The following is a 23724-nucleotide window of genomic DNA, read 5'->3' as shown; positions in this document are numbered from 1 at the left end:
ACGTGTACTAGTCCTAATTTATTACGCATAAATAGCAAAGCTTCCAAAAAAAGAAAATGAAAGCAACAAAAGGCAAATGAATAGAAATATCTTAGAAATTAATCACAGAATGATGGAACATAATTGAGTAAAACTACTGCATGCATGTGTGTAGTTGCAAAATTAAGTGTTTGATTACTTTTCGATGATTGATATAAATCAAATAGAATGTTTAAAATTTTATTTTTTAAAATGTTAGTAATTTATTTTGAATATTTCTAATTTTATTTATTTTTTAAGGAAACTGTGAAGTATTTTATTCCGTAGTGAATAAAATAAAAGTTTATTTGATGAATTAGATAATTATGTTATGTAGAATACTCCTAATTATAAGAGTAAAATAGAAAGTATTCTTGTAGAAAGAAAATAAAAATTAAGTACCTCGTATCTATTTTGCTACATAATTTTCTTTAATACTCCTAGTAGGTATTTTTCACACAAATATAATACTTTTATACCATTTGAGAAATTAATACTATTATTCTTAGTATTATTTATAAATATTCTGACAGGTCAGTAGAATGAGATATTGTCCCAAATGGAGGGCAAACAACTTTGGAGAAAATATAAATATTTTAAAACCAAGTTAAAATACACAAAAATATTGAAAGAGTCATAATTACATGAAGCTGGTACTGCTTAATAGTTAATAATACTCCTACTATATAGTTGTTCCAAAACGACTATATTTATAAATATAAACAAAAAGACAAGCTTAATTATTATAAAAATAAATAATTTGTGGGACACACTAATAAAAGCTGAATGAATGAAAACAGCCTTTTTTAAGATAAGCTGATTCTCGTGACTGTATGAATCCAATCCATAATCATAAAGGGGTTGTGCGCTGGCCATTTTATACTGAAATTTACTTATATATAAAGACAATATTTATATCCCTTTTTTACTTTTTAATTTGAATACTGTACTTGTAAAGATAAGACAAATCTGCCCAATAAAATTTTCAACTTTATTTGCACAACACTAAGCAATTTTTATGTCCATTTATTTAGGGAAAGTACAATATAGTACTATACAATTTGCCATAAAAAGATCAAATTATAAAGTGAGAAATGATAATGGTCCCTAAAATCTCAAATTTTGATTGAAATTGTGGTAAATATATGTGTAATGTTAAATATCAGCACATTGAATTTATTTAATTATTTAGATAAACACGATATAAAAAATATTAATTGCAATTATTTTTGTGGAAAATGTGTTCAATGAAGTTTGCCATATTTGAAGATGATAATACATGAGTTTGTCAGATTTGAAGCACCTAACTTTTCTTTTAATATGTAAAGACAAACTAGATATTTTATTTTATAATAGGAAAATAATTTTTTGTCGTAATGTTTCCATGCATAACATCTCTATTTTTTTAAGTGGGTAGTGATAAATTAACAAAAATTGTGTATACAATATTGGACATTTTAGGTATTTTACATTTGAAATAAATTTATAATTATTAATTAATGTGATGTATTACATATTTACCCTTTTATTGATTATTTAGGAAAGAATGAATTTTTCATAATCAACATTTATACATTTAATTAGGGAATGATTTACTACATTAATTTATAGACTAACCGTTGCATAATTTATTCTTCCATTAACAACAATTGAGGATATTTCTTCTCCATTGTATCAAAAGTTAAACTCTCCCCTACAAATTAGATTGATATGGTTCATGATTTCACAATTTTTGGATGAACATCTTGAATAGGAATAAATTAAAACAAATTTTATAATAAATTATAATATTTTAGTTAGATATATTATAGATTGGCTTCCTTCAAATTTGCAAAATACTAATAAAAGGATTTGAATTGACTTACCTTCTAAAATAGAGAATTTTATATAATATTCAAACACTAATTTTAACTTTTAAATCGATAAAATTCTAACTTTTAAATTCACTCGTCTAATAGCCATTGACACCAAATTATTTTTATAATACGATTTTAAAAAATTTAAAATATAATGATAAATATAGGCATATATACTTAATTTCTTTATATTATCTTTCAATGATAAAACAATATCATTTGCATCCAATTATTTTGTTATTAACTAATCTCAAGATTCTAAGTTATAAAAATAATACATGTATATCTACCTAATTTCTTAGTCTTATTAAATAATTTTAAAATTTAAAGTTATAAAAATGACTACGTGTATATATACTTAGTGTAATCATCCAACAATATAATCATAGTCATTCACATTTAATTATTTTAATATTAAGTAATATTAAAATTATAAGTTATGAAAACGTATATACTTAATTTCTTAGTATTATCATCCAACGTAATAATCATAGTCATTCACGTCCAATTATTTTATTATTAAATCATTTTTAAAATCTAAGTTATAAAAAGGACTACATTTATTTATATACTTATTTTTTAGTGTTATCATCCAACTAAATAATATTAGTCATTCACGTTAAATATTTTATGGTTAAATATTTCTTACAATTTGGAGTTATAAAAATGATTACATGTATATATACTTAATTTTTTAGTGTTATCATCCAAAGAAATAATATTACTCGTTCACATCCAATTATTTTATTAAGTGATCTATAAAGTTCTAAGTTATAAAAATTGCTGCGTGGATCCACACTTAATTTTTAGTGTGAATCATCCAAGGAAGTAATCATAGTCATTCGCATGCAATTATTATATTATTTAATAATCTTTAAAGTTTTAAGTTATAAAAACAACTACTCTCTTCATCCCACTCAAGATGTCCACATTCTTGAGTGGCACGAGATTTTAGGAAAAATTATTAGGTGAAGTAAGTAGAGAGGGAAATGTAGCTGAATATAAGGAGAAATGAGAGAATGATTTATTTTCAAATATCGAAAGTAGACATCTTCAGTGAAACAAACTAAAAAAGAAAGGTGACGAAGTACATGTATATATACCTTATTTCTAAGTATTATCATTAAACGAAATAATAACAGTCATTCCCATCCAATTATTTTATTATTAAATAATATTTAAAATTATAAGTTGTAAATATATGTATAAACCTTTTTATTTTTAACATATGATGAAATAATAATAGTCATTCGCATGCAATTAGTTTAGTAGTAAATTCATTTGTTTAAACATATGCATATAGGGATCAATCTTTACTATCTAAGTTTAAATTACCTTAGTTTATGAAATTTTATAAATAAATGACATATTTTTTTTTATTATATTGATCTTTCATGTTTTCATATTTTTCATGTATTATCCATACAATTTAATATTGATATAATTTTATATATATAAAAAGGGTAATTTGATAAGAAAAGAATACCCAATAAGAAAACCTGTTTAAGAAAAAAATCGGTTTAAAATATAAATGCATTTTATATGTACAATTTTTGTTAATATATCTTTACTCAATTTTTTATTATTAAATTATTTCTTAAATTCTAAATTTTAAAAATCACTATGTGCATACGTAATTAATTTTTTTATGTTATTATCCAATAAAATAACAATAATAAGTTTAAAAGTTCTTTTATATTTTGAATCTTAGTACTTGCTAAATAATGGAACGAATTTTTTTAGTTGTGTGAATAGAAATTTTATGATATCATTTGTATTTGCATTTATTAGCCATAATTTCATACTATATACAGTAATGTAATTTGGGAGTGATTTTACTTGACAAATATAAAAAAAGGGTAAACTAGTAATGAAATAATAGTTGTTAAGAAAACCGGTTTAAATAAAAATTAGTTTAAAATTCAAGGGCATTTTGTGTAGACAAGGTTTGTCAATTAGTCTTTATTCTTTTTTTAAAGTGGATTGTTTCTATTCTCATTTTTTTATGATTTCTTTCATAAATATTCCTATTTCATATCTACACTAATGTACCATATGCTATTTTGAATGGAAATAAACATAATTTCTAATCTTGCACCAAATTGAATTCGAACCCGAGACGTTAATATAGTACTAGCAAATTTACGAAATATACTAGTACCTTGTAACTAATGTATACTTTGTGAGTATTAGTTACTACATTCAGTTTCTTTTATCTCCATACTCAACAAAATTTATGTTAATTTTTAAGGAAACTGCAATAGATATAATTTGCTATAAAAAGACCAAAATTTTAAAAGCATGAAATATAAAAAGAATTATGAAATTATTATTCGACCAATGAATCATTTTTAATGCTATATGAATCAGCTTGTTTAAATTATATAATTTCGATACTAAGTACGATAATTAAGAATATTTGCATTTATTTTGTGAAAATTGTGATCAATGAAGTTTGCCAATATTTTAAGCATCTAACATTTCATTAAATATGCCATTATAAACAAGGTATCTTATTTTATAATAGGAGCATTGTTTTTTTGTATAATTATAATTCACGAGTTGAATTTAACAACAGGTCCCAATAATTATCGAAATTAAATATATTTTTGAACTATAAAGGATTAATTGGAGTAATCTAGATAAAATTTTAGAAAATAATATTCCGAATAAGTAAGTGCTACAAAAATATTATAGGAGTATAAGATTGCTCTTTTTATAATTTCAAATATAAAGATTATTTCCAAATTGCTTTATTAACTTTTCACTCTGCCGTTATATGCTTTAAGTTTGAATGGTTACTTTCAAACAGACAAAAAGTTTGAATCATTGAAGTTTAACAAATGTCATGTTTTTATCACCACCACGTGAAGAAATAATCTATATTATTACCCTTTTAGTTTTGAGATGAAGAAATATAGAAATTAATCATCACCATGCTTTGGTAACTTCCAAAACTGAAAATCGTAAAACCTGTTTTAGCAAAAGATACATGTATTGATAATTTGGTGTGATAGAATGTTGGATATTTCATAATTTGAGAATGATTATCTATAATCAATTGCTATAATTATTAATATTGTCACTAAGTAATAATTCGGCAATGTATGTTTGTTATTGTAATTATTTACTATTTTTATTAAACATACAAATTTATTTTGTCAGAGGTATATTCTAATTTTCAAGTTTGAAGTAAAAAATAGTACTCCCTCCGTCCCGCACTACTCGCACTTATTTCCTTTTTGGGCGTCCAAAGTTACTTGCACTCTTTCCATTTTTAGTAAAAAATTTCACCTACAGCCGTCATTTTTTACTTTCCTATACACTCATTCCTTAATCTCCGAGCCGAAAAGGAAATGAGCGAGTAGCCCGAGACGGAGGGAGTAGTAACTTATAGTACATAAGTATTTCATTGTGATTACAATGGATTTTGTACAACAATTCACGCTGGTATATTATATGGATTTTTTTTTCCAAACATGGCCACGCTTGTATATTGTTTCCAAATTTATAATTTTTAGTTCCTAGTTAATTTTTATCAATTAAGATGTATGTCGCTGTTGTATTCAAGTTTAATTTGATTATGGATGTCATAGATAGAATTAACTAATATCAAATCAAATAAATAATTTAAAAAATAAACAACATTAAGTTGAATATTCAAATATTATTCAAAAGACATTGACAACTTTAATCAATATATTTAATAATTCAAGCTAAAATTTTGTCATTGCCAACTAAAATATGTTAAAAATTTCAAATACTATAATTGATTCAAGTTGAACACTTTAATATGATTTGTTTATTGACGTGCACGTCCAACCATGTTCTAATAACCTATCATAATGTTGCGTCACACTAATATGTAATTAATGGCACATGTCTTTGTCTAACTTAATCATATTTATATCATTTTATACATAGGAGTTAGTAATTCTTCTTGTAGGCAACTCAAATAAAATAAAAAAAATTCAGTGGTCAAGTTATTAATATCAACAAATTATGTTCTACCATATTTTTTTTATTTTTTGGCTACGTATATCGCCTATTCTTTTGTTTTTTTTCCCTCGAGAAGGATATGCTTTAATTTATTAGCCACCTACAATTACAGAAATAGAGATCAAATAAAATGTAATTTAGTTAGGGGAGGGGAAATGTGACCCACTAGAAATAATAGTTTATGTAATATATTTATATTAAAATTATACTCCATTTCATAAGTTACTATTTATGCCACGACAACAATTCATTTAGATGGAATGGGTTAGGGTTTAATCCTTCCCAAAATTATGTTTAGAATCTACGATTGTGTTATAACGAGAACGTTATCGTATTTATATTTAATTAATTCTCAACATATATAGTATTTTAATAATTTGATAACCCTCACTCACTCATATCGTCAATAAGGTTTAATTTTCACTTGGTATCGATAGCAAATGACATGTGTTACAATATTATCGTATTTGTATCTAACTATTTTCAAAATCCTTCCAAAATCATGTGCAAAATCTGCAATTGTATAATGTTATCATATTTATATCTAACTGATTCCCAGTATAATACTTTAACATTAGGATAACCATTTAAAAGGTTATATACAATTTTTAGTACATAAGGCCATCCACAGTGGGGCGGACGATAGCGCGCCCGATCATCGGATGCGCTATCGTCCGCCATTGTGGCTCCGCGGACGATAGGGCATTGTCCGCGCCATCGTCTGCCCACTGTGGACGACGCAGACGATGCAACGCGTTTTAGTTTTTTTTTTTTATAAATCGAAAATTTTGTTATATATATACCCCAACTTCACTTTTCATTTGTAACTTTTCGATTAACTTTTAAACTCTCAAATTACGCTATAAAATGGATTCCGGTGGATACTCAAGTCCTAGTAGCCCGATGTTTGGAGATGGCGCACGGTGGCCGGGCACACAACCTAGCGAATATCGGTTGATCGATGAGTTGAGCCGGAAGTTGGGGCTTTTGTAGGATAGTCAATTTTTTTTTATTTCTAACCCGTGTAACTTTTTTTTATAATTAATGAATTTTTTGCCGTTCTTAGTTAATCGTTGTGTTTTTTCTAAGTTTGCATTTATACATTTGAAAACATTTAAATTAATTAACAAAACAATAGTAAAATGTTTAGGACGCACCTTATGGCGCCCCACAGTAGATGGAAGGTGAGTAAGGCGCCCCACTGTAGGTGGAAGGGGAGGAGGATAAAATGCTGACGTAAATAAAACTATGATCAAATTTCAATAACATCATCGTATTTAGCTAGACCATTTTGTATAATGGTCACCACTCATTCACACTTGCATGAGTACAAGGTCAAATTATAGCATGACGCCTCTATGATTATTTTAGTTTTACAAATGCACATCTTTTTAGAAGATCGAAAAAGTCGTGAATTAATTTAATTTACTGTAAAAATAATATTTTTAGATAATTTACTAAGTGTTGAAACAAATAGAGTAATTTTTAGGATGCATATACAGTACCACCTAAATTAAATCCGTGAAAATTTTGAAGGAAAAAATCACAATCTTCATAGCTAGTAATTTTTTAAATTGCTTTGACCATAATTAATGTCTTTTCCTGCAATAGCCATATTTTATAAATAAAAAATCTATGTGTTTAAAACTCATAAAATCTTGAATTATAAAGAAAGAAGAAAATGAAAAGAAAAAACCTTGAAAAAGAATATTCATTTACAAATAAATAAATTTAAGGCCAGAGAAAAAAAGGTCAAAACTGTAGTTAAAGCATAGAAACCAGGGCAATCTCGACAGCCCAAAAGCCTCGACGGCGACGTTGTCCGCAGCAGTTATAATCACCTAAGAGAGAGAGAGAGTTCAGAGATTTCGAGCTTCTCTCTATTTCTGCAAAGATTGTGTGAGCAGCATCGTCTATTTTTGCATTGTATTTTCTGCACAAGCATATACGGATTTATCTGTCGCTATTACAAATGTAAGTGCATCATTGCTCTTTCACTAAATAAGGACTGAAACCTTTTTTTTTCTCAAGAATCACAAAAAAGATTAAATCTTTATTGATTTCGTGATCTGGGATTTCATTTTTAAGCTCTTCACATCACTTGGGATTTGAGTTGGCGAGGTTGTTCAACCTCAATGCTCATTTCATGTAACATCTATCTTCCCCTTTTTTTGGAAAATCGTTATCTCTGCTTCTTTTGATGTGAAAGAAGAGGCAATAATCATGATTGTTATATGGTTCTTTTTCTTATGCTTTGTGTGTTTTTTCTTTCTTGGATTTGCTGATTGGGTTGTGGGATTTTGCAGGAAGGGATCTAAGCTTCTTATCAGACAGCAAAGAAACTCACACTTTCTTGTCACTTCAGCAAAAAATTTTGATGAGTGATTTTAAGTGAAAAGGTGGTTTTTTTAGTGAGGGGTGAAATTTCTTGAGTTATTATAGAAATCTGAGCATTTCCAATAATTGAGATTGGAGGAGAGGAGCAGAGGAGAAGGTGCTGTTTTCGCCTGAATCTGTCAAGATTTAAGCCAAAATTGACTTGTCTGATTTGAAAGGGGAGGGGTATGTTTGCAAAGTGGAGGTGAGAAAAGGGAAATGGTTGTATTTGCTGTGTCGTTTGTGTAGGCAGAGAGATCATGTGCCAAACAGTGAAAACTTCAGCTTGAAAAGAACTCTCCCTGCAGATCCATTCACATAGCTGTCTTGGTACCACTTCTGGAGCCTGCATGTTACATTCACTCTCTGGTTAAAAACCAAAATTGTTGAAGATATCAGTGCTTTGACTGAAAAATAAAAGAAAATAATAATTGCTTGGGGTGGAAAAGAGAGAGAGGGGTTCTTGCTTTTTTTTCCCTTTGGGGGGTGGGAGAGAACAGTGAACAAGTCAGTTGTAAGTGCATGAGTTTCATCACAACTTTTAGTGGTGGTGGGGCCTAATAATGCACCTAATGTTTCTTGTTGCTGTTTTCATTTGTAGACAGACATTCATATAGATATGGTGCTTCAAGCTGTGGCTGTCTTTTGAGGGAGACAGAAGGAGCCTTTTTGTTTGGGAAGGAATTCCTCTTTTTATATGCTGTGAAGATGAGTAGAGATTTGAAGAAAGGGGGAAAGGTGGAAAAGGGCTCTTCTTCTGCCATGGCTGAGAAGGTTGTGGTGGCTGTTAAGGCAGCTAAAGAGATTCCTAAGACTGCTCTGGTTTGGGCTCTGACACATGTTGTTCAGCCTGGGGATTGCATCACTCTTCTTGTTGTCATATCTTCACAGAGCTCTGGTAATAATTACTTACATTTCTTTGATTTCTTGCATTTCCTTATGTTTTCTTTTCTTGGCCTCACTTCATGTCTAATGTGTAAAGCTTTAATCTTTTTGTGTTATTGTTACCATAACTGTTCTTCACATAGTTCTGGTAATAATCACTTGCATTTGTTTGATTCTTACCTTTTTTTCCACATGGAATCTTGAATTCTTGCAGCTTCTCTTGTTTTTTTTTCATGGCCTTACTTCATGTCTAAACAGCAATAATGTGTAAAGCTTTAATCTTTGTGTTAATGTTTATATGGAGATTCATTACCTTACCAATTACTGTTTTCGGGTTTCTCTGTTTCAGAGTCTTTTTGTATCCCTATAATGCTGAATGAAAATCTTGGCTTGTAATAGTATGAAAAATCGAAGAGAAGAACTAGCATTTGTTCTTCATACATGTCATGTCTCTAGAGTTGTGAAGGTTTTCGTCTATTGTTTCCGAGTCAACGTGGTGGGTTCCTGCAATTAACACTGGGCTCCTGGAACATTTATTCCGCACTCGTCCACACTTTGTATAGTAGGTCCGGTCCAGCACGTCCCATCCCTAAGCCTTTCAAAATTTCCTCCACGTTAGAGTCACATGTCAAGGTTTCGAAGCTGGGCCTAGATGCTCGATCTGTAGTTCTGTCCTTGTTCTGTGTACATGTTCAACTGTTTTTCTCACTTCTTGTATTGATTTTTGCTTATCTATGATGGCATCTCATTCGAAACTCGTTAATCAGGTAGGAAATTATGGGGCTTCCCAAGATTTGCTGGCGACTGTGCTAGCGGTCACAGGAGTTCGAACTCTTATGCAAATGCAGAGCTGAAATCTGATATTACAGACTATTGCTCTCAAATGATTCTTCAGCTTCATGATGTTTATGATCCAAATAAAGTAAGTAGATTGGGAATATGTATGTTTTTACCATTGGTGTTTTTTTCCATGGAAACAGCGATGAACGTCGTTTTTCTGACTAAAAATCACAGATCAATGTCAAGATAAAACTCGTCTCTGGGACGCCAATTGGAGCAGTCGCTGCAGAGGCGAAGAAAAACCAAGCGAATTGGGTCGTTTTGGACAAGTAAGTTTCACTTCACTTAATACTGATAAAGACTGTCTTGTTTTACTCATGTGGTTTACATCATTTTGATATCACAGACACCTGAAAAACGAGGAAAAGCGTTGTATGGAAGAACTGCAATGCAACATTGTTGTCATGAAGCGCTCACAACCGAAGGTTCTTCGACTGAATTTAGTCGGGACAGGTAGAAAGGAGCAAGAAGCAGTCAGCTCCGATGATAACAAATCTTCTGAGAAGCAAGAGAACAGAAAGGATTGCCTGAATCCCACTCGTGGACCTCTCGTTACCCCGTCAAGTAGCCCTGAGACGTTCACCGCCACTGAAGCTGGAACGTCGTCAGTTTCAAGCTCCGATCCTGGAACTTCGCCTTTCTTCATCACTAACGTGAAGGACGCCCTGAAGAAGGAGAAGCTGCTCGTTATTACTAAGAAAGAGCGAGAGATTCATGAGTCCAGTTCGGATTCTGAAAGTGAGACTCTGTCTTCGTCTTCGAGTTTGAGGTTTCAACCGTGGATGGCGGACATTGTCGGTTCTCGCTGTCAGTCCATGGACCACATCGGAGAAAGCTCCGGGCGATATAGTACTCGTATGCAAAATCCTGCCACCAAAGCTCTGCTTGATAAGCTGTGTAAGCACGATGACGAAGGTGGCTTCCGATCCCCGAGCTACAGGTCGACTCTTGATTTCAGCAGCAATTTGAGAGAAGCTATTTCGTTTTCGAGATCGGCTCCGCTCGGGCCTCCACCATTATGTTCTATATGTCAACACAAGACGCCCGTATTCGGGAAGCCTCCTAGGTGGTTCACTTACGCAGAACTGGAGCATGCAACGGGAGGGTTCTCGCAAGCAAACTTCTTAGCCGAGGGCGGTTATGGATCTGTCCATAGAGGAGTCCTCCCTGACGGCCAGACAATTGCGGTCAAGCAGCACAAGCTGGCGAGCTCTCAAGGCGATCAAGAGTTCTGCTCGGAAGTTGAAGTTCTGAGCTGCGCTCAGCACCGGAATGTTGTGATGTTGATTGGCTTCTGCATTGAGGATGGAAGAAGATTATTGGTGTATGAATTCATCTGCAATGGATCCCTCGATTCTCACCTTTACGGTATGCCTTCGCCTTCGATATCAATAGGAAAGTTCTATTTCGATGCTATGATAGATAACATGTGTATATAAACGCACAGGCCGCCATCAGAACACGCTACCTTGGAATGCTCGGCAAAAGATCGCAGTCGGAGCAGCTCGTGGCTTGCGGTATCTTCACGAAGAATGCAGGGTTGGTTGCATCGTGCACCGAGACATGCGCCCCAATAACATCCTCCTTACTCATGATTTCGAACCATTGGTACTAACTTCTCTTTCTCTCTCTCTCTCCATATGTGGTTATTCTTGATAGTAATCTAATCTTTGCCTGCATAGGTGGGAGACTTTGGTCTAGCTAGATGGCAACCGGACGGGGAGACAGGAGTCGAAACCAGAGTAATAGGAACGTTCGGGTAAAACGCTCGTTCTTTTCATGATACGGATAACCAATAATAATGCTTGTTCAAGAACTTATATACTGATTGATTACATGTAATGCCTCATGAAGGTACCTGGCGCCTGAGTATGCTCAGAGTGGTCAAATCACAGAAAAAGCCGACGTGTACTCATTTGGCGTCGTGCTGGTGGAGCTCGTCACCGGGCGCAAAGCAGTCGACCTCAACAGACCCAAGGGCCAACAGTGCCTCACAGAATGGGTAAGACTGAAGCTTTCTATACACCTCATACGATAATTTTGAAAGCGTTTCAAGTCTGACCCGATCAAGTTACAGGCGCGGCCGCTCTTGGAAGCATATGCTGTTGATGAGTTGGTAGATCCGAGGCTGGCAAACAACTACTCCGAGGGCGAGGTTTACTGTATGTTGCATGCTGCATCGCTGTGCATACGTCGGGACCCTCAAACGAGGCCTCGGATGTCCCAGGTAAGAAGACGCAACCCCTTTAGTCCCCGGGTGTTGATGTTTTTAACAGACAACATGACATATGTATGTTTCTTGTTAAATAGGTGCTTCGGATTTTAGAAGGCGACGGGACGGATTCCGGTCCGCTGATTACACCGGGGTCTGATGTGGGCAGCCGGAGCGGAAGGATGTGGTCCGATCAACGTCAACATCAACACCGGCATCGACGCCACATGTCAAGTGAATTGTCTGGGCGATTGAGCTCGAACCTATCTCTTAACTAGAGAAAAAAGTTGGACTTATGCATCAACAAGTTGTTTAAGATTGATGCCATCAGGATTTTTGCATTGTGTATAGCAATGGTAGAGTATATAAGTTTCTGTAATCATCATTGAGAAATGGGATACCCAATTGCCTGGTTAGTAATATATACATATTTTGTTTTGAAACAATCTTCATCTCCAATCAATGTATACTTTATTCCTCCAAATAAACAATACTAATATATGGACGATGAATCGTAACTTAGTTGGTAAGACACGTTCCTCCGACCAATAGATACGAATGAATAAATACAGCCAATTTACTACATAGTATATTCCAGTAATCCATTAAGACAGATTAGCAACAATTTCCTAGCTAGGGAATCATCCAATATTCTTCGAATAAGTTTTGACACGATGGAGGTCTCCATAGTACTACCTGTTTTGCATCTGAAGTATGTATTAGGGCTTCCTCATTTTCGACCTTGCGTATCTGAGGAAGAAAAAGAAGGGTATGGTTTCAGTTTAGTTGCATAACGCAAGTAACAGAACAGGCAAGATTAGGTTTAATGTGGGTACTCTATATGCATTCCACCACGGTCAGAGGATGGCAGCGTGCTTCCTTGAAGCGAGTTCATTGCCTCGGTTGCATGTTCAACTCCCTGTTAGGAGAAACACATGTTTTAATTTTAGGAGTATAAAATAATGAATAGATCTGTGTAGTTAACCATCAACACTTTTCTCATATTCACGATAGAAAAGGGTCCTAAATAAGGAGAAAAGAGCCTTCATTTTCCAGGTCACACCTCGAAATCAGCAAACGCAACTGGCATTCCACCTCTGGCACGAACCTTAAGGCTGTTGAATCCTTGGTATCTGAAATCAAATGGAAACAGACTACTGATATTCCTACTTTACAATTTGATTATAGAAAAGAACTGGTAAAAGATCGATTTAACAGGAAGTACGCACGGATGACTACGAGATTCCCGTATATACACTTCAAACGAACATGTTTTGATTGTTCTGACAAATAACAACGCAAGGAATGACAACTTACTGCAAAAGAAGTTGCTTCAGTTCCTCTTCAGTACAGGTTGGACCTAAATTAGCAATAAACAATGTAGAGCATGCACCATCTGCTGCCTTTTCGGCTTGCTCCTAAGAAAGCCATTCAATCCAATCAATCATGAGTGTTAAAATATACAGAAAATTGCTTTAGGAAATGGAGGTATAACCTATTTACTTACACTCTCTTGAGCATCATTGCCCAAGCTTGTGTGTTTGCTGCTGTCAAAGCAAGGCTTTGTTTCATTAGATTAACAAGAAGAATGAAGAACGCTAATTGAACACAAAAAGTCCAGGGCATAAAGATATTAGAGTATGAAAAGGAATTACTGCTGTCATAAACAAGTCGAACCTTTTCTCAGCTGCTGAAGTGTCTTGGTTACCCTCATCAGGGTTGGTGTATGGGTCATCAGAATCACCATCTCCTGGAAAAATGAAATTTAATCTTGTGATGTACAAAGACTGGAGTAACGCAAGTGATAACTGAGAAAACATTCACCCCATCCAATTACTTAAACTTTCTTCATGTATATAAAAACATTATCTCTCCCAATGGATATGTACCCCTCTGCCACCCCATCCAAGGATTAAAGGGTTTCTAGAGTTGCAGCATCGGGATGATACCATTCAATATTTTAGAGGGAAAAACAGGTACGTAAATAAACAGGAAGATAACAGCATAGTTACCATCCTCACTAGATGATTCCCTAGCATCAGTCTCAGAATTCGTTCTTCTATCAATGACAACATACGGACCACTTCCTGTTAAAAGCAATTCCAATTAGCAATAGTTAACCATCTTGCACAGATATGAAATAGTATCACATAACAAAAAATCACTCAATTAGGAAGTATATGTACAACCTATGGGTAACCAAGATAACGAAAGTCACTCACCTGGTTTTCTTCTAGAATTTGATCTAGCCAGTTCAATGTGCAAAGTGGAACCAGATTGAGGATCAAATTTAACACCCTGTAGATGTTCGTTCACTTGTTACTAATTAGTATACCAAATTATCAACTTCTATGCGTATAAATGTGTCATATATACAAATAAAATGATTTGGAATGTTATCTCCAGATTAGATTAGAATCATAAGATTTCTTCTCGCTATACAAGGTAACACCACTGCTTTAGGAAAATACAATCCCAGTAACAGATTGAAGAAGAAACCTTTTTTAATGGAGTAGTAGTATAATTCATCCATCTATTTCCCCACATCCAAATTATACTACTAAAAAGCCCCCAATTATTTCATGCCTAGCTTGATTTTCTTCCACTACCAATGTATTACTAATGAAACGAACAAAGCATAAAAAGAGGACAATCACCAGAAGTTCCCTACAGAAACAAATTTAAAATTGAAAACTCACATTCAGAGAATGCAGGGCTGCCATTGCCGATTGATGATTCACAAAGGTCGCAAACGCCACAACCTGTCCACTCCAGAGAAAAATTGAAGTTAGAAAACTCATCAGAATCCGCAGAAACTATTTACTGTGACATTACATCTTCCGATTAATCCAGAATAAGGTAAAAAAAATCACGCTATTCAATAATCAGTGTCAAATTTCGAACATCAATATCGGCAATTAATAGAATCGAAGAGAATGAAACCTGATTTCCACGTCCGGTGTATTTGAGCTGGCAGGACTCGAATCCGTGACGGCTGCGGAAGAGATTGTGAATCTCGCGCGCCTTCACGTCGTCTGGGAGGCCGGAGACGAAGAGAGTGTTGATTCCGTTCCTATCGCTGGGAACGTAATTGTACTCCGGAGGCGGCGCAGCTAGGTAGAAAGGCTCGTACGGCGGTGGATAAGACATATCGGAAAATCGAAAGCGACGGCGGCGAAGAATCTCAGTTCCCGGCGGAGAGTGAGGTGGGATTTTGCGGTGGGGAAATGTTTACATTAATGTTGAATTGGGCTTTGTTGTAAACTGATTTTGCATGTATCTATTGGGCTTATCATAGGAATAAAATATTGGGCCGAGTTGATTGGGCCTCGGCTACTGAAAATCCTCATGGCTTTCTTTAATAAACGAATTAGATTAGCGTGGGTTTTATGAATATTGTTGGATGAGATAAATAGATTACTCTTGATTCACGAGTCTTGGTTTTCCACCTTAGACAATTTAAAGGTTTATTAAGCTTAAAAAATCATTTTTTTATTTGCATAACATTGTTGGATATTTCAGTATTTTCTATGAATAATTGTAAAAAATATTTATCATCGCAAGGAAAATACATACAAATTTATTGACTCGAAAATTGGAATTTAGGATGCATAATTGTATCTATTTTATTTGTTTCTCTACTTCAATAGCAATTCTAACCGCAATAATATTTTATTCTAATACATCTCTTGTTTCCCTATACGTCACAACCTATTTACTTTTTATACAACAATTTATTTACTTTTCCTTCTATATAGTCCACTTTATACACTAGAAGATCAAACTTTTTATCCACCAAACTACTTTATTAAAAACTCATCAATAGTTCAATAAGTATTTTTATGGATCGATGAAGCATTATGTTTTACTGATGAAGTATTAACTTAGCTTTAAATGATTGTAACTAAACATTAGCATCGTAACTAGAGCATAGTTTTTAAATTCTTTGAATCAAGAGCTCATCGCATGTGAATCTTTGAAGTATGAATCTTTAATTCTAGTGATATATTTCAAAAATTTGAAAAGAGAGCCTCATTTTAATATACTCCAATAGTTGCATTTGGTAACAAAAGAGAAGTAGAAAACAACAAACTCAAATTGGAGAGAGTTGAAGTTTTGAACTCAAACAATTTAATTAAGAGAAATAAAACAAGAGAGCTATTGCTGAATAAATACATCTCAATCATACAACAGAATCACAAAAAAATTCCAGAAAGTCAACAACAAACAACAGATAATCAATACGACTAATTGAGTTTTCAATGGAAGAGGATAAACAAACACGAACCGAATCGAACGGCAAAAAGGGGGGAAAAATTAAGAAGACGGACTGGCTGACCTCAGCAGACCCGCGGCTTCCTCATCGAGGCACAAATTGTCGGTCCTTCTCACGGCGGCGTGGACCAGCACCACCACCACCGCCACGAGAAGCGAGCTCAGGATCTCCGTCGTGGCGTCGGTGAAGAGGAGGACGAAGATCGTGAGCACTCCGAGCACGATCAGCACGACCTTGTCGCTGACGAGGCGGCCGAAGACCACGAGCGGCTCGTCGCGGAGGAAGTAGAGGAAGAGCCAGACCGCCAGCATCGCGAGGAAGACGATGAGCGAGATCGGGTGCCAGAGGAGGCTGAGGAACACGATCGCGAGCGCGACGATGGCGTAGTTCACGCTGAAGTAGACTAGATTCGTCTTCACGCGCGCCGCCGCCTCGGCGAAGGACCGCGGCAGGGAGAAGCTGTGGATGTCGGCGATCTCGCGCCAGGGGCGGCGCGTGGCGAGGCCTTCCTGGAAGCGCGCCTTGGCGCGGGAGATGTACTCGCGGTTGACGTTGGTGCCCTGCGGGGAGGAGGAGGTCGGAATTGTGCCGTAGTTCGTCATTTCTCCGGCGACGGCGATGGGAATTGTGATTGGGCGGTGAGGGGCTTTTTGAGAAAAGGGGGAAAATTGGAAAGGGGTCTATATGAAGAAGCGTGAATTAAATATTTTAATAATACTACTTGTTTAATTTACACATTCAAATATTTTATTTAATGTGCCGACTTCATCGTTATGGAAGTGCATAAAAAAAATACTACATTTATGTACAAAAAAATGGGAATGATGAGGGGATAAAAAAAATACTACTACCATCTACAAAATATAGTCTTAATTATGTACAAAAAAATAAATGAAATAAAATAAATATATTATCAGTGAAAAGTAAATCTTACTACATTTGACAAATAAAATTATTATAAATAAATAGACTAATTTTAGTGGATAATATAAAAATATATATGATATTTTTTATGGATAGAAGTAAAATTAAGTATTTCGTATGTAAATATACATTATCAAGAAGATTAAAAAAAATCAAACCTATATGTACTCCCCTCCTTGTTGTGAAACTTGAATTGGTTTGATCAAGAAAATTCTAGCACATACTCGTATTTTGTTGTACATAAAGAATTGAATTAATAAGCTTCGATGTTGAAAAGGTGAAGAAAAAGGAGGTGACAATGAATGGTGTGATTGCATAAATAAATGGAATTATATTTGATCCTAATCAAATATAAATAATTTAAATTGTGTGTAGACCAGGTTGGTAGGACCATGTGAAACATTTCTCCATTTAAAAAAATAGTCATATTTTGCCATTTTAAAATGTTCATAAAAAATAGTCTAATTTATAAAAATAGAAAATTTCTTTTTTATATACTTTTTCATTTTTATTGTGGATGGAGGAAGTATATTACTCCTATAATATAATGTGGCAATAAAAGTTTGGGATTGGTTTCATTGTTATCCCCCCCATTTGGTCACGGGAATTTTCTCAACTTATTATTACACTATTTTCTTGAAGATAAAACATAAGTATCAAATCAATAAACAAATTGATAATATCGAACCACTGAATGTGTTATGTGTGCACCAGTAGTTTTGCTTTCTTGGATGCACAACTATATTTTGGATTCTTGATTACTAGTTAATTTGTATTTGGGGCCCTACGTCCTTACTAAATGAGTTTAGTTTGGGTTTTATAAATGCAGCCAATTATGAATTTGATACAATGTTTTTCTTTCCCTTTTTTATTAAGTTAAAAGTTGTCAACTCTATCAAATAATGACGAATCTAAAAAACGAGTTCGCGGAACCAGATACGGTTAATATGACTGTCGCTTGCATTGAAATGTAGAACTCGTGGGATTACCGATACTAGAAATTGAGGACGGACGAAAAAAAAATGAACCCCAACCCAATGAGTTAGAGCATAGTTGTCGCAACATAAGATCGGTGCCACCAACTCCAAGTGCCGAACTAAATGAAGTTTGTGAAGGGTGGAGTCAGTCAACTCTGAATAGCCGACTCCACCTGAATCTGTCATTGCTATTAAACAGAGTATTAGAAAGATTTGACAAACTTTGATGGAGTACTCTGTCAAAGAAACTCATTAAAGTGTCCAAACAAAAGAAAACCCCCAAAAAATGTTGAGTTTGCAAAAAAAAAAGCTAAAATTTAGAAACTTGAAAATAAATAAACAATCTCCACATAATAAACTAAGTTTGGTTGTATAAAGTAGGAACACATTTCCAACTAACCCCCTCACATGGGTCATGGGCTTTTGGGCCTTTTCTTGTTAGTCTCAAATGTGGATAAGACCACACTCATGATAGTGGGCCACTACTCGCATGATGCCACGTGGCTTATTTCATCTACTAATATATATTATCACAATTTAAATAAAATACAATACTAACTTTCATTGAAATAACTATTATTGTGGGGGCCTCTAGAAAAGTCTATTGTCACGTGTCCACGACATTGTAAATTGGCCAATGATTATAAGAAATTGATTGGTATATTTCAGATCAACAAAATTTGTGAACTACAGAATCAATATAGTAGCAGTAGTTAATATTGCAGCAAAAAAAGCTATTCCGTCGCCTTCACACTCCGGCTCGACATCATGTGAGGGGGTTTAGTCAGGGTACGCAGTAGTTCGTAAAAGGGAGGCATTAAGGCACTGACTGCAGAAGCCCATCTTCCAAGGCCTCACATTTGTGCCAGAGATAAAATTTTAAAAAATATGCATCCTATGTACACAATTAATAATTCCGTTTCTTATTTTAGATTGTCATCGAATATTTATTACATTCTTTAATTTAATTAGACGGTCAACTTCTCTACAGTTTTTTTTATTTCTCTTTTATAATTTATCAATTTTAATTGAAAACTCGTATTGTCTATTATCAAGATTATTGATAATGGACAAATGGATTATCATTAATACGTATAAAAAAATAATTCATCTATTAAGTGGTGAAAGACTTTATAAAGTGATGTTTAATAAATTAAATAGAGATAATGAAATAAAGAAGTGAAAAGAAAATAATAAGAAAAAATAAAAGGATTAATAGTCAAAAGAGGAAATGAACTACTAATTACATTATACCTTGAAAAAAACACTAACACAATTATTATAGGACGAATGGAGTACTTTTCTAAAGAGATAATTTGAAAAGAGATTACGAATTCAGAATTCTTGATATATAGCAAGAGTAGCAGAGAGTTATATCATATCTTAAACTCAAAAAATTATTTCTATTCGAATTAGTTTTTTTTATTAGTAAGAAAGAGACCGTTTTTGTAGATCTTAGTTGTTAGATTTTATTTTTGCATGATTTTCAAGCTAATGAATTAAAGACAACGATTGCGAAAGGAAAGATTTCTAAATGTGAATGTTAGTAAGATTGTTCATCTTCCAATTTTAACATAATCTAGAAATAAACAAGAAATTTAAAATAGTTGGCTATGTTTAATTTTTTTTATATATAATAAACCACAAGTCTAAATCTAAAGTTGGACAAAAAAATGGTCCATAAGATCTTGAATCAAACTCATATTCCATCACATGCAGGTCAAGTTATCGAAAATGAAAATTGAGTAGACGGATCAAAATGGAAAAATAAGAATAAAATAAAAAGCCTCGAGATGAAAATAATGAGGTCTATATTAAGTCATTTACAAGGAAAACAAGAAGCAATCAGATTATACCAAAGAGACTGGAAATTTGGATGGCCAAAGCATATACAGTTACTTTTACAAAGTGCTATGTACAAATTGCACAGATTGGAAAAATTAGAAAGCTATAAACTCGAATTCGGGTCACAATTGCATGTCATCGCGAGATGCAGATACATCCACGCTATCACCAACGCCACCATTAGAATCCGGGGTGCTATTGCTATGTCGAGCTTTGTTATGAGTCGCGATGGAATCCTTCAGTTTCTGGAGCTGCATAAGATTACAGGCTAAGTAGACATCATTCGATGTCCAAATCGACCAAGATAGGCAAAAGGGATCAAGCAACAGTTCCGAATAACTCTAAGTGTAAATCGACAAATGTTCATTTGGTCACATAAGATAAGTAGCTGTTGTTCGAATAGAATGAGGATTGTGTGAGGGCTTACCTTGGCAAGAGAGCATGAGAACGAGTCGACCAAGCCATCAGCTCCCTTGTAGAAGTGGAAATACGGAAGAACCTTTATGTTTAGGCTTTTACAGAGGGGCTTGTTCTCATCGAAGTTCACCTTAAGGAAAATGATTTCTGGGTATTGCTCGGCAAACCTGCAGATCTAAACGCAAAGGACATCAGCGGACGTAGCAACAATCTTGATATTTTGTTCGTTCGCATAGGAAAACGTAACTTTGTACCTATATGGCAGCATAGATCACTGGAAAGGTAAACTAAACCATCTTAACAATCAAAGCATCAAAAGCTGAGAAAATAGGTCGTTGCAAAGGTAATTTGGGGCGCGAAAATGGATCTTGAAATGAAGTTTTCTACTTGAAGAGATCCCATTTATTTGGGAGCATAAAACTCAATCACAGATTCAAGATCAAGAAGTTCTACAAAAGTGCTAAGAAGATTGAATCTAGAGGTAGCATGAAAAGAAATCCAACGGCGATCTATATGACAACATAAGTCACTACAGATCGAAGCATCAAAATCTGAGAAAATATAGGTCACTGCAGAGGTAATTTGGGACGCGAAAAGGGATTTTGAAATGAAGTTTGCTACTTGAAGACATCCCATTTATTTGAGAGCATAAACTAACCATCATTATTCAGTAACAAGTAACAACTCTATCACAGATTCACGATCAATAAGAAATCCAATGATGACCTATATGAGAGCGTATGTCTCTGCAGAGGTAACTAAAACATGAGTAAACTATCTCAACAATCGAAGCATCAAAAGCTGAGAAAATAAATGCCCCTGCAGAGGTAATTTGGACATAAAAAAGGGATCTTGAAATGAAGTTTGCTACTTGAAGAGATCCCGTTTGTTTTTGAGAACATAGACTAGTCCTCGTTATTCGGGCAAACCACAACTCTATCACAGATTCACAATCAAGATGTTCGGTTCGACAAAAATGCTAAGAAGATTGAATCTAGAGTTACTGTAAAATTTTCCTTACCCAATGATACATATAACTGGCTATTTATGTGATTACAGAAGAACACTAATCTGACTTAACGTTAGATATATCACTGCAATCACCAAAGTAGGCAAAATGCTAAATGCAGGGAAGCACAACGAAAACCAGCAAGTGAAAACAGGGCGCTTACTTTGGGAAATAGAGCTCGACAAGAAGCACACCACGCACCAAAGAATTCAACTATGACCAATCTATCTCCAGCCTGACTCAGCGCGTCTACAAATTCTTGTGTTGATTTAATGTCAATCATATTCGGGCCAGCATTCTTTTCCCACCATTCCGGCTGATTAGTTTCAGCAGCAGCAGCATGTGCCTGTTAATTCCTCACGAGGCATTAGCCAGAGAGAGAGAACAGCCTCACATATGATGCTATGAAGAAGACCAAATCTAAAGAGACCTTCTATAATCCTGCAAAGCTGATATCTTCCATAGCTACCAAATAACAAAATTTCAAGGTAAAGTCATCCTTTTCATTCCATGATCCTACCAATACCATCACTACACTGAGACTCTCTCTCTCACACACACAAATTGAATTCATCAATCAAGCTCATTCTTTTTCATGTAAAACTATACTAAAATTTAATGTATAAACTCTATCCAAATTCCTGCAAAGTTGATTACTTCCATATCTAGCAAATAGTAACAAAATTTCAAAGTAAAGCCATCCTTTTCATTCCATGATTCTACCAATACCATCTCTCTCACACACACAAATTGACATTTTTGCATATGAACTTTCCAATTAAATTCTGCAAAGTTGACTGCTTCCATAACTAGGAAATAGTAGCAAAATTTCAAGGTAAAGCCACCCTTTTCATTTCACACACACACACACACACACAAATTGAATTCATCAAGCTCAGTTTTTTTCAAGTAAACCTACAAAATTTAATCTAGAAACTCTATATTCCAATATATACAGCAAGAAGATTCACAGAATCACAATCTAACATAGCTCAACCATTTAACACACTCTCCAACATTAAACAATTCCTAAAACAGGGGGAAAGGATTAACATCTAAAAGTGGGCAAAAGACTCGGCCAACGAGAAAAGATGGAATCTTTTTAACCTTTAACAAGAATATTCCACTTTTTTTAGGTTTAGCAGCAAACGAATATGAAAATTCGCAATTTCTTGAACTTGGTTTGCATTCCCCCGCAAGCTGAAGACAATAAATCCGACTTGAAACAAGAGAAATTATTGATATATCATAGGAATTTTGTGGGACAACAGATTTTGCCAGCATATTGAATACTCAATCTTTCTCTTTCCTGACAATTTTCCAGAATTGTTTCGTAAATGAAAATTTTGGATTGCTAATAAAAAACAAGTTTTGAGTAAGCAATAAGCATAGTGAAAGGGATATACAAATGTGGGCTTTGTTTATGTCAGATCCAACGCAAACAGGAAAACGCCAAATTGTACAGTCAAACTATAATCAAATGCAGCTGCAATTTTGTTTTCTTTTTCTAACAAAAATTTACTCCCTTCCCACAAAATTTAGATCAATTTTATAAAATATTTACAATCCACTAAATCATTGTTTTACTGTTTCACTAATTTTTTTCACTCAACTCTTCTTTCGTGTTTAAAAAATAGTGAATCAATTTGTATAATTTAATAGTTAGATCAAACATGAGAGTTGTGACCACTCTATATTTTTATTGATAGTTTTCGCCAGTAAATTAAATGGTCGTACCTTTTGATAACTTGACAATCCATACTTATTTTGAAAATTATACTACTAGTAATAATCAAGTGTCCAAGTCCAAATTGCAAAATAATACTGTAATATGACATGATTTACCTCGTCCTATATAGAGCCTACCGTTTATATTATCTTTCCTTGTGTCCTAATCAAGAATATGAGTACTACGAATTTTGAGATACTATTTGTTTCTTCAATATAGTAAAAAAAATCAATTTTCCAAATTGTGATTTTTCGTTAAATTCACCATTACATAAATCATCCATACTTTGATTGGCTTAAGTGTAATTGTAACCACAAAATTTGACTCATTATATAATCAGAAGATTAAATAAATTCCAAAA

General features: G+C 33.9%; 3 protein-coding genes and 1 long non-coding RNA gene across 10 annotated transcripts; 1 reads left to right on the top strand and 3 right to left on the bottom strand.

Moving 5' to 3' along the window:
• The first annotated feature begins 7631 nt into the window (after positions 1–7631).
• LOC121794218 (inactive protein kinase SELMODRAFT_444075-like) lies at positions 7632–12632 on the top strand. 6 transcript variants are annotated; one of them, XM_042192288.1, is made up of 11 exons: positions 7632–7847; positions 8180–8454; positions 8855–9147; positions 9902–10056; positions 10149–10243; positions 10321–11342; positions 11422–11582; positions 11657–11733; positions 11829–11976; positions 12052–12201; positions 12285–12632. In XM_042192288.1, the coding sequence occupies exons 2-11, from the start codon at positions 8438–8440 to the stop codon at positions 12462–12464; spliced, it is 2298 nt and encodes a 765-aa protein (XP_042048222.1). In that variant the 5' UTR covers positions 7632–7847; positions 8180–8437; the 3' UTR covers positions 12465–12632. The 6 variants fall into 6 exon arrangements, with proteins under 6 accessions (XP_042048222.1, XP_042048227.1, XP_042048226.1 ...); XM_042192293.1 differs by having other exon boundaries at positions 7633–7847; positions 8851–9147; XM_042192292.1 differs by having other exon boundaries at positions 7633–7847; positions 8180–8763; positions 8851–9147.
• Positions 12633–12705: 73 nt separating this feature from the next.
• LOC121794220 (protein WHI4-like) lies at positions 12706–15433 on the bottom strand. 2 transcript variants are annotated; one of them, XM_042192294.1, is made up of 10 exons: positions 15130–15433; positions 14886–14948; positions 14409–14484; positions 14199–14273; positions 13864–13936; positions 13694–13733; positions 13504–13604; positions 13250–13319; positions 13023–13105; positions 12706–12936 (listed from the first exon to the last, which is right to left on the bottom strand). In XM_042192294.1, the coding sequence occupies exons 1-10, from the start codon at positions 15334–15336 to the stop codon at positions 12906–12908; spliced, it is 819 nt and encodes a 272-aa protein (XP_042048228.1). In that variant the 5' UTR covers positions 15337–15433; the 3' UTR covers positions 12706–12905. The 2 variants fall into 2 exon arrangements, with proteins under 2 accessions (XP_042048228.1, XP_042048229.1); XM_042192295.1 differs by having other exon boundaries at positions 13694–13730.
• An 861-nt stretch (positions 15434–16294) lies between these two features.
• On the bottom strand, positions 16295–17159 carry LOC121793790 (PRA1 family protein F2-like). Its single transcript, XM_042191821.1, has one exon. It carries the CDS (start codon positions 17062–17064, stop codon positions 16504–16506), a length of 561 nt encoding a protein of 186 aa, XP_042047755.1. The 5' UTR covers positions 17065–17159; the 3' UTR covers positions 16295–16503.
• Positions 17160–20317: 3158 nt separating this feature from the next.
• Positions 20318–22731, bottom strand: LOC121794217. Its single transcript, XR_006049250.1, has 3 exons — positions 22065–22731; positions 21798–21980; positions 20318–20792 (listed from the first exon to the last, which is right to left on the bottom strand). It is a non-coding gene; the product is annotated as an uncharacterized LOC121794217 (long non-coding RNA).
• Between the last annotated feature and the right edge of the window lie 993 nt (positions 22732–23724).

The sequence above is a fragment of the Salvia splendens genome, chromosome 3 (assembly GCF_004379255.2).
Source record: "Salvia splendens isolate huo1 chromosome 3, SspV2, whole genome shotgun sequence".
NCBI classification, from domain to species: Eukaryota; Viridiplantae; Streptophyta; class Magnoliopsida; order Lamiales; family Lamiaceae; genus Salvia; species Salvia splendens.
Note: the sequence above shows the minus strand (reverse complement) of the source record. Positions and strands in the feature narration are given on the sequence as shown.

Coding starts and splice junctions, on each gene's coding strand:
- LOC121793790 (XM_042191821.1), bottom strand. CDS start 17,064: ATGACGAACTACGGCACAATTCCGACCTCCTCCTCCCCGCAGGGCACC.
- LOC121794218 (XM_042192288.1), top strand. Junction 9,148..9,901: donor CATATCTTCACAGAGCTCTG/GTAATAATTACT, acceptor CTCGTTAATCAG/GTAGGAAATTATGGGGCTTC. Junction 11,977..12,051: donor AACAGTGCCTCACAGAATGG/GTAAGACTGAAG, acceptor ATCAAGTTACAG/GCGCGGCCGCTCTTGGAAGC.
- LOC121794220 (XM_042192294.1), bottom strand. CDS start 15,336: ATGTCTTATCCACCGCCGTACGAGCCTTTCTACCTAGCTGCGCCGCCT. Junction 14,949..15,129: donor ACACCGGACGTGGAAATCAG/GTTTCATTCTCT, acceptor TGGAGTGGACAG/GTTGTGGCGTTTGCGACCTT. Junction 13,734..13,863: donor ACTTCAGCAGCTGAGAAAAG/GTTCGACTTGTT, acceptor TTGCTTTGACAG/CAGCAAACACACAAGCTTGG.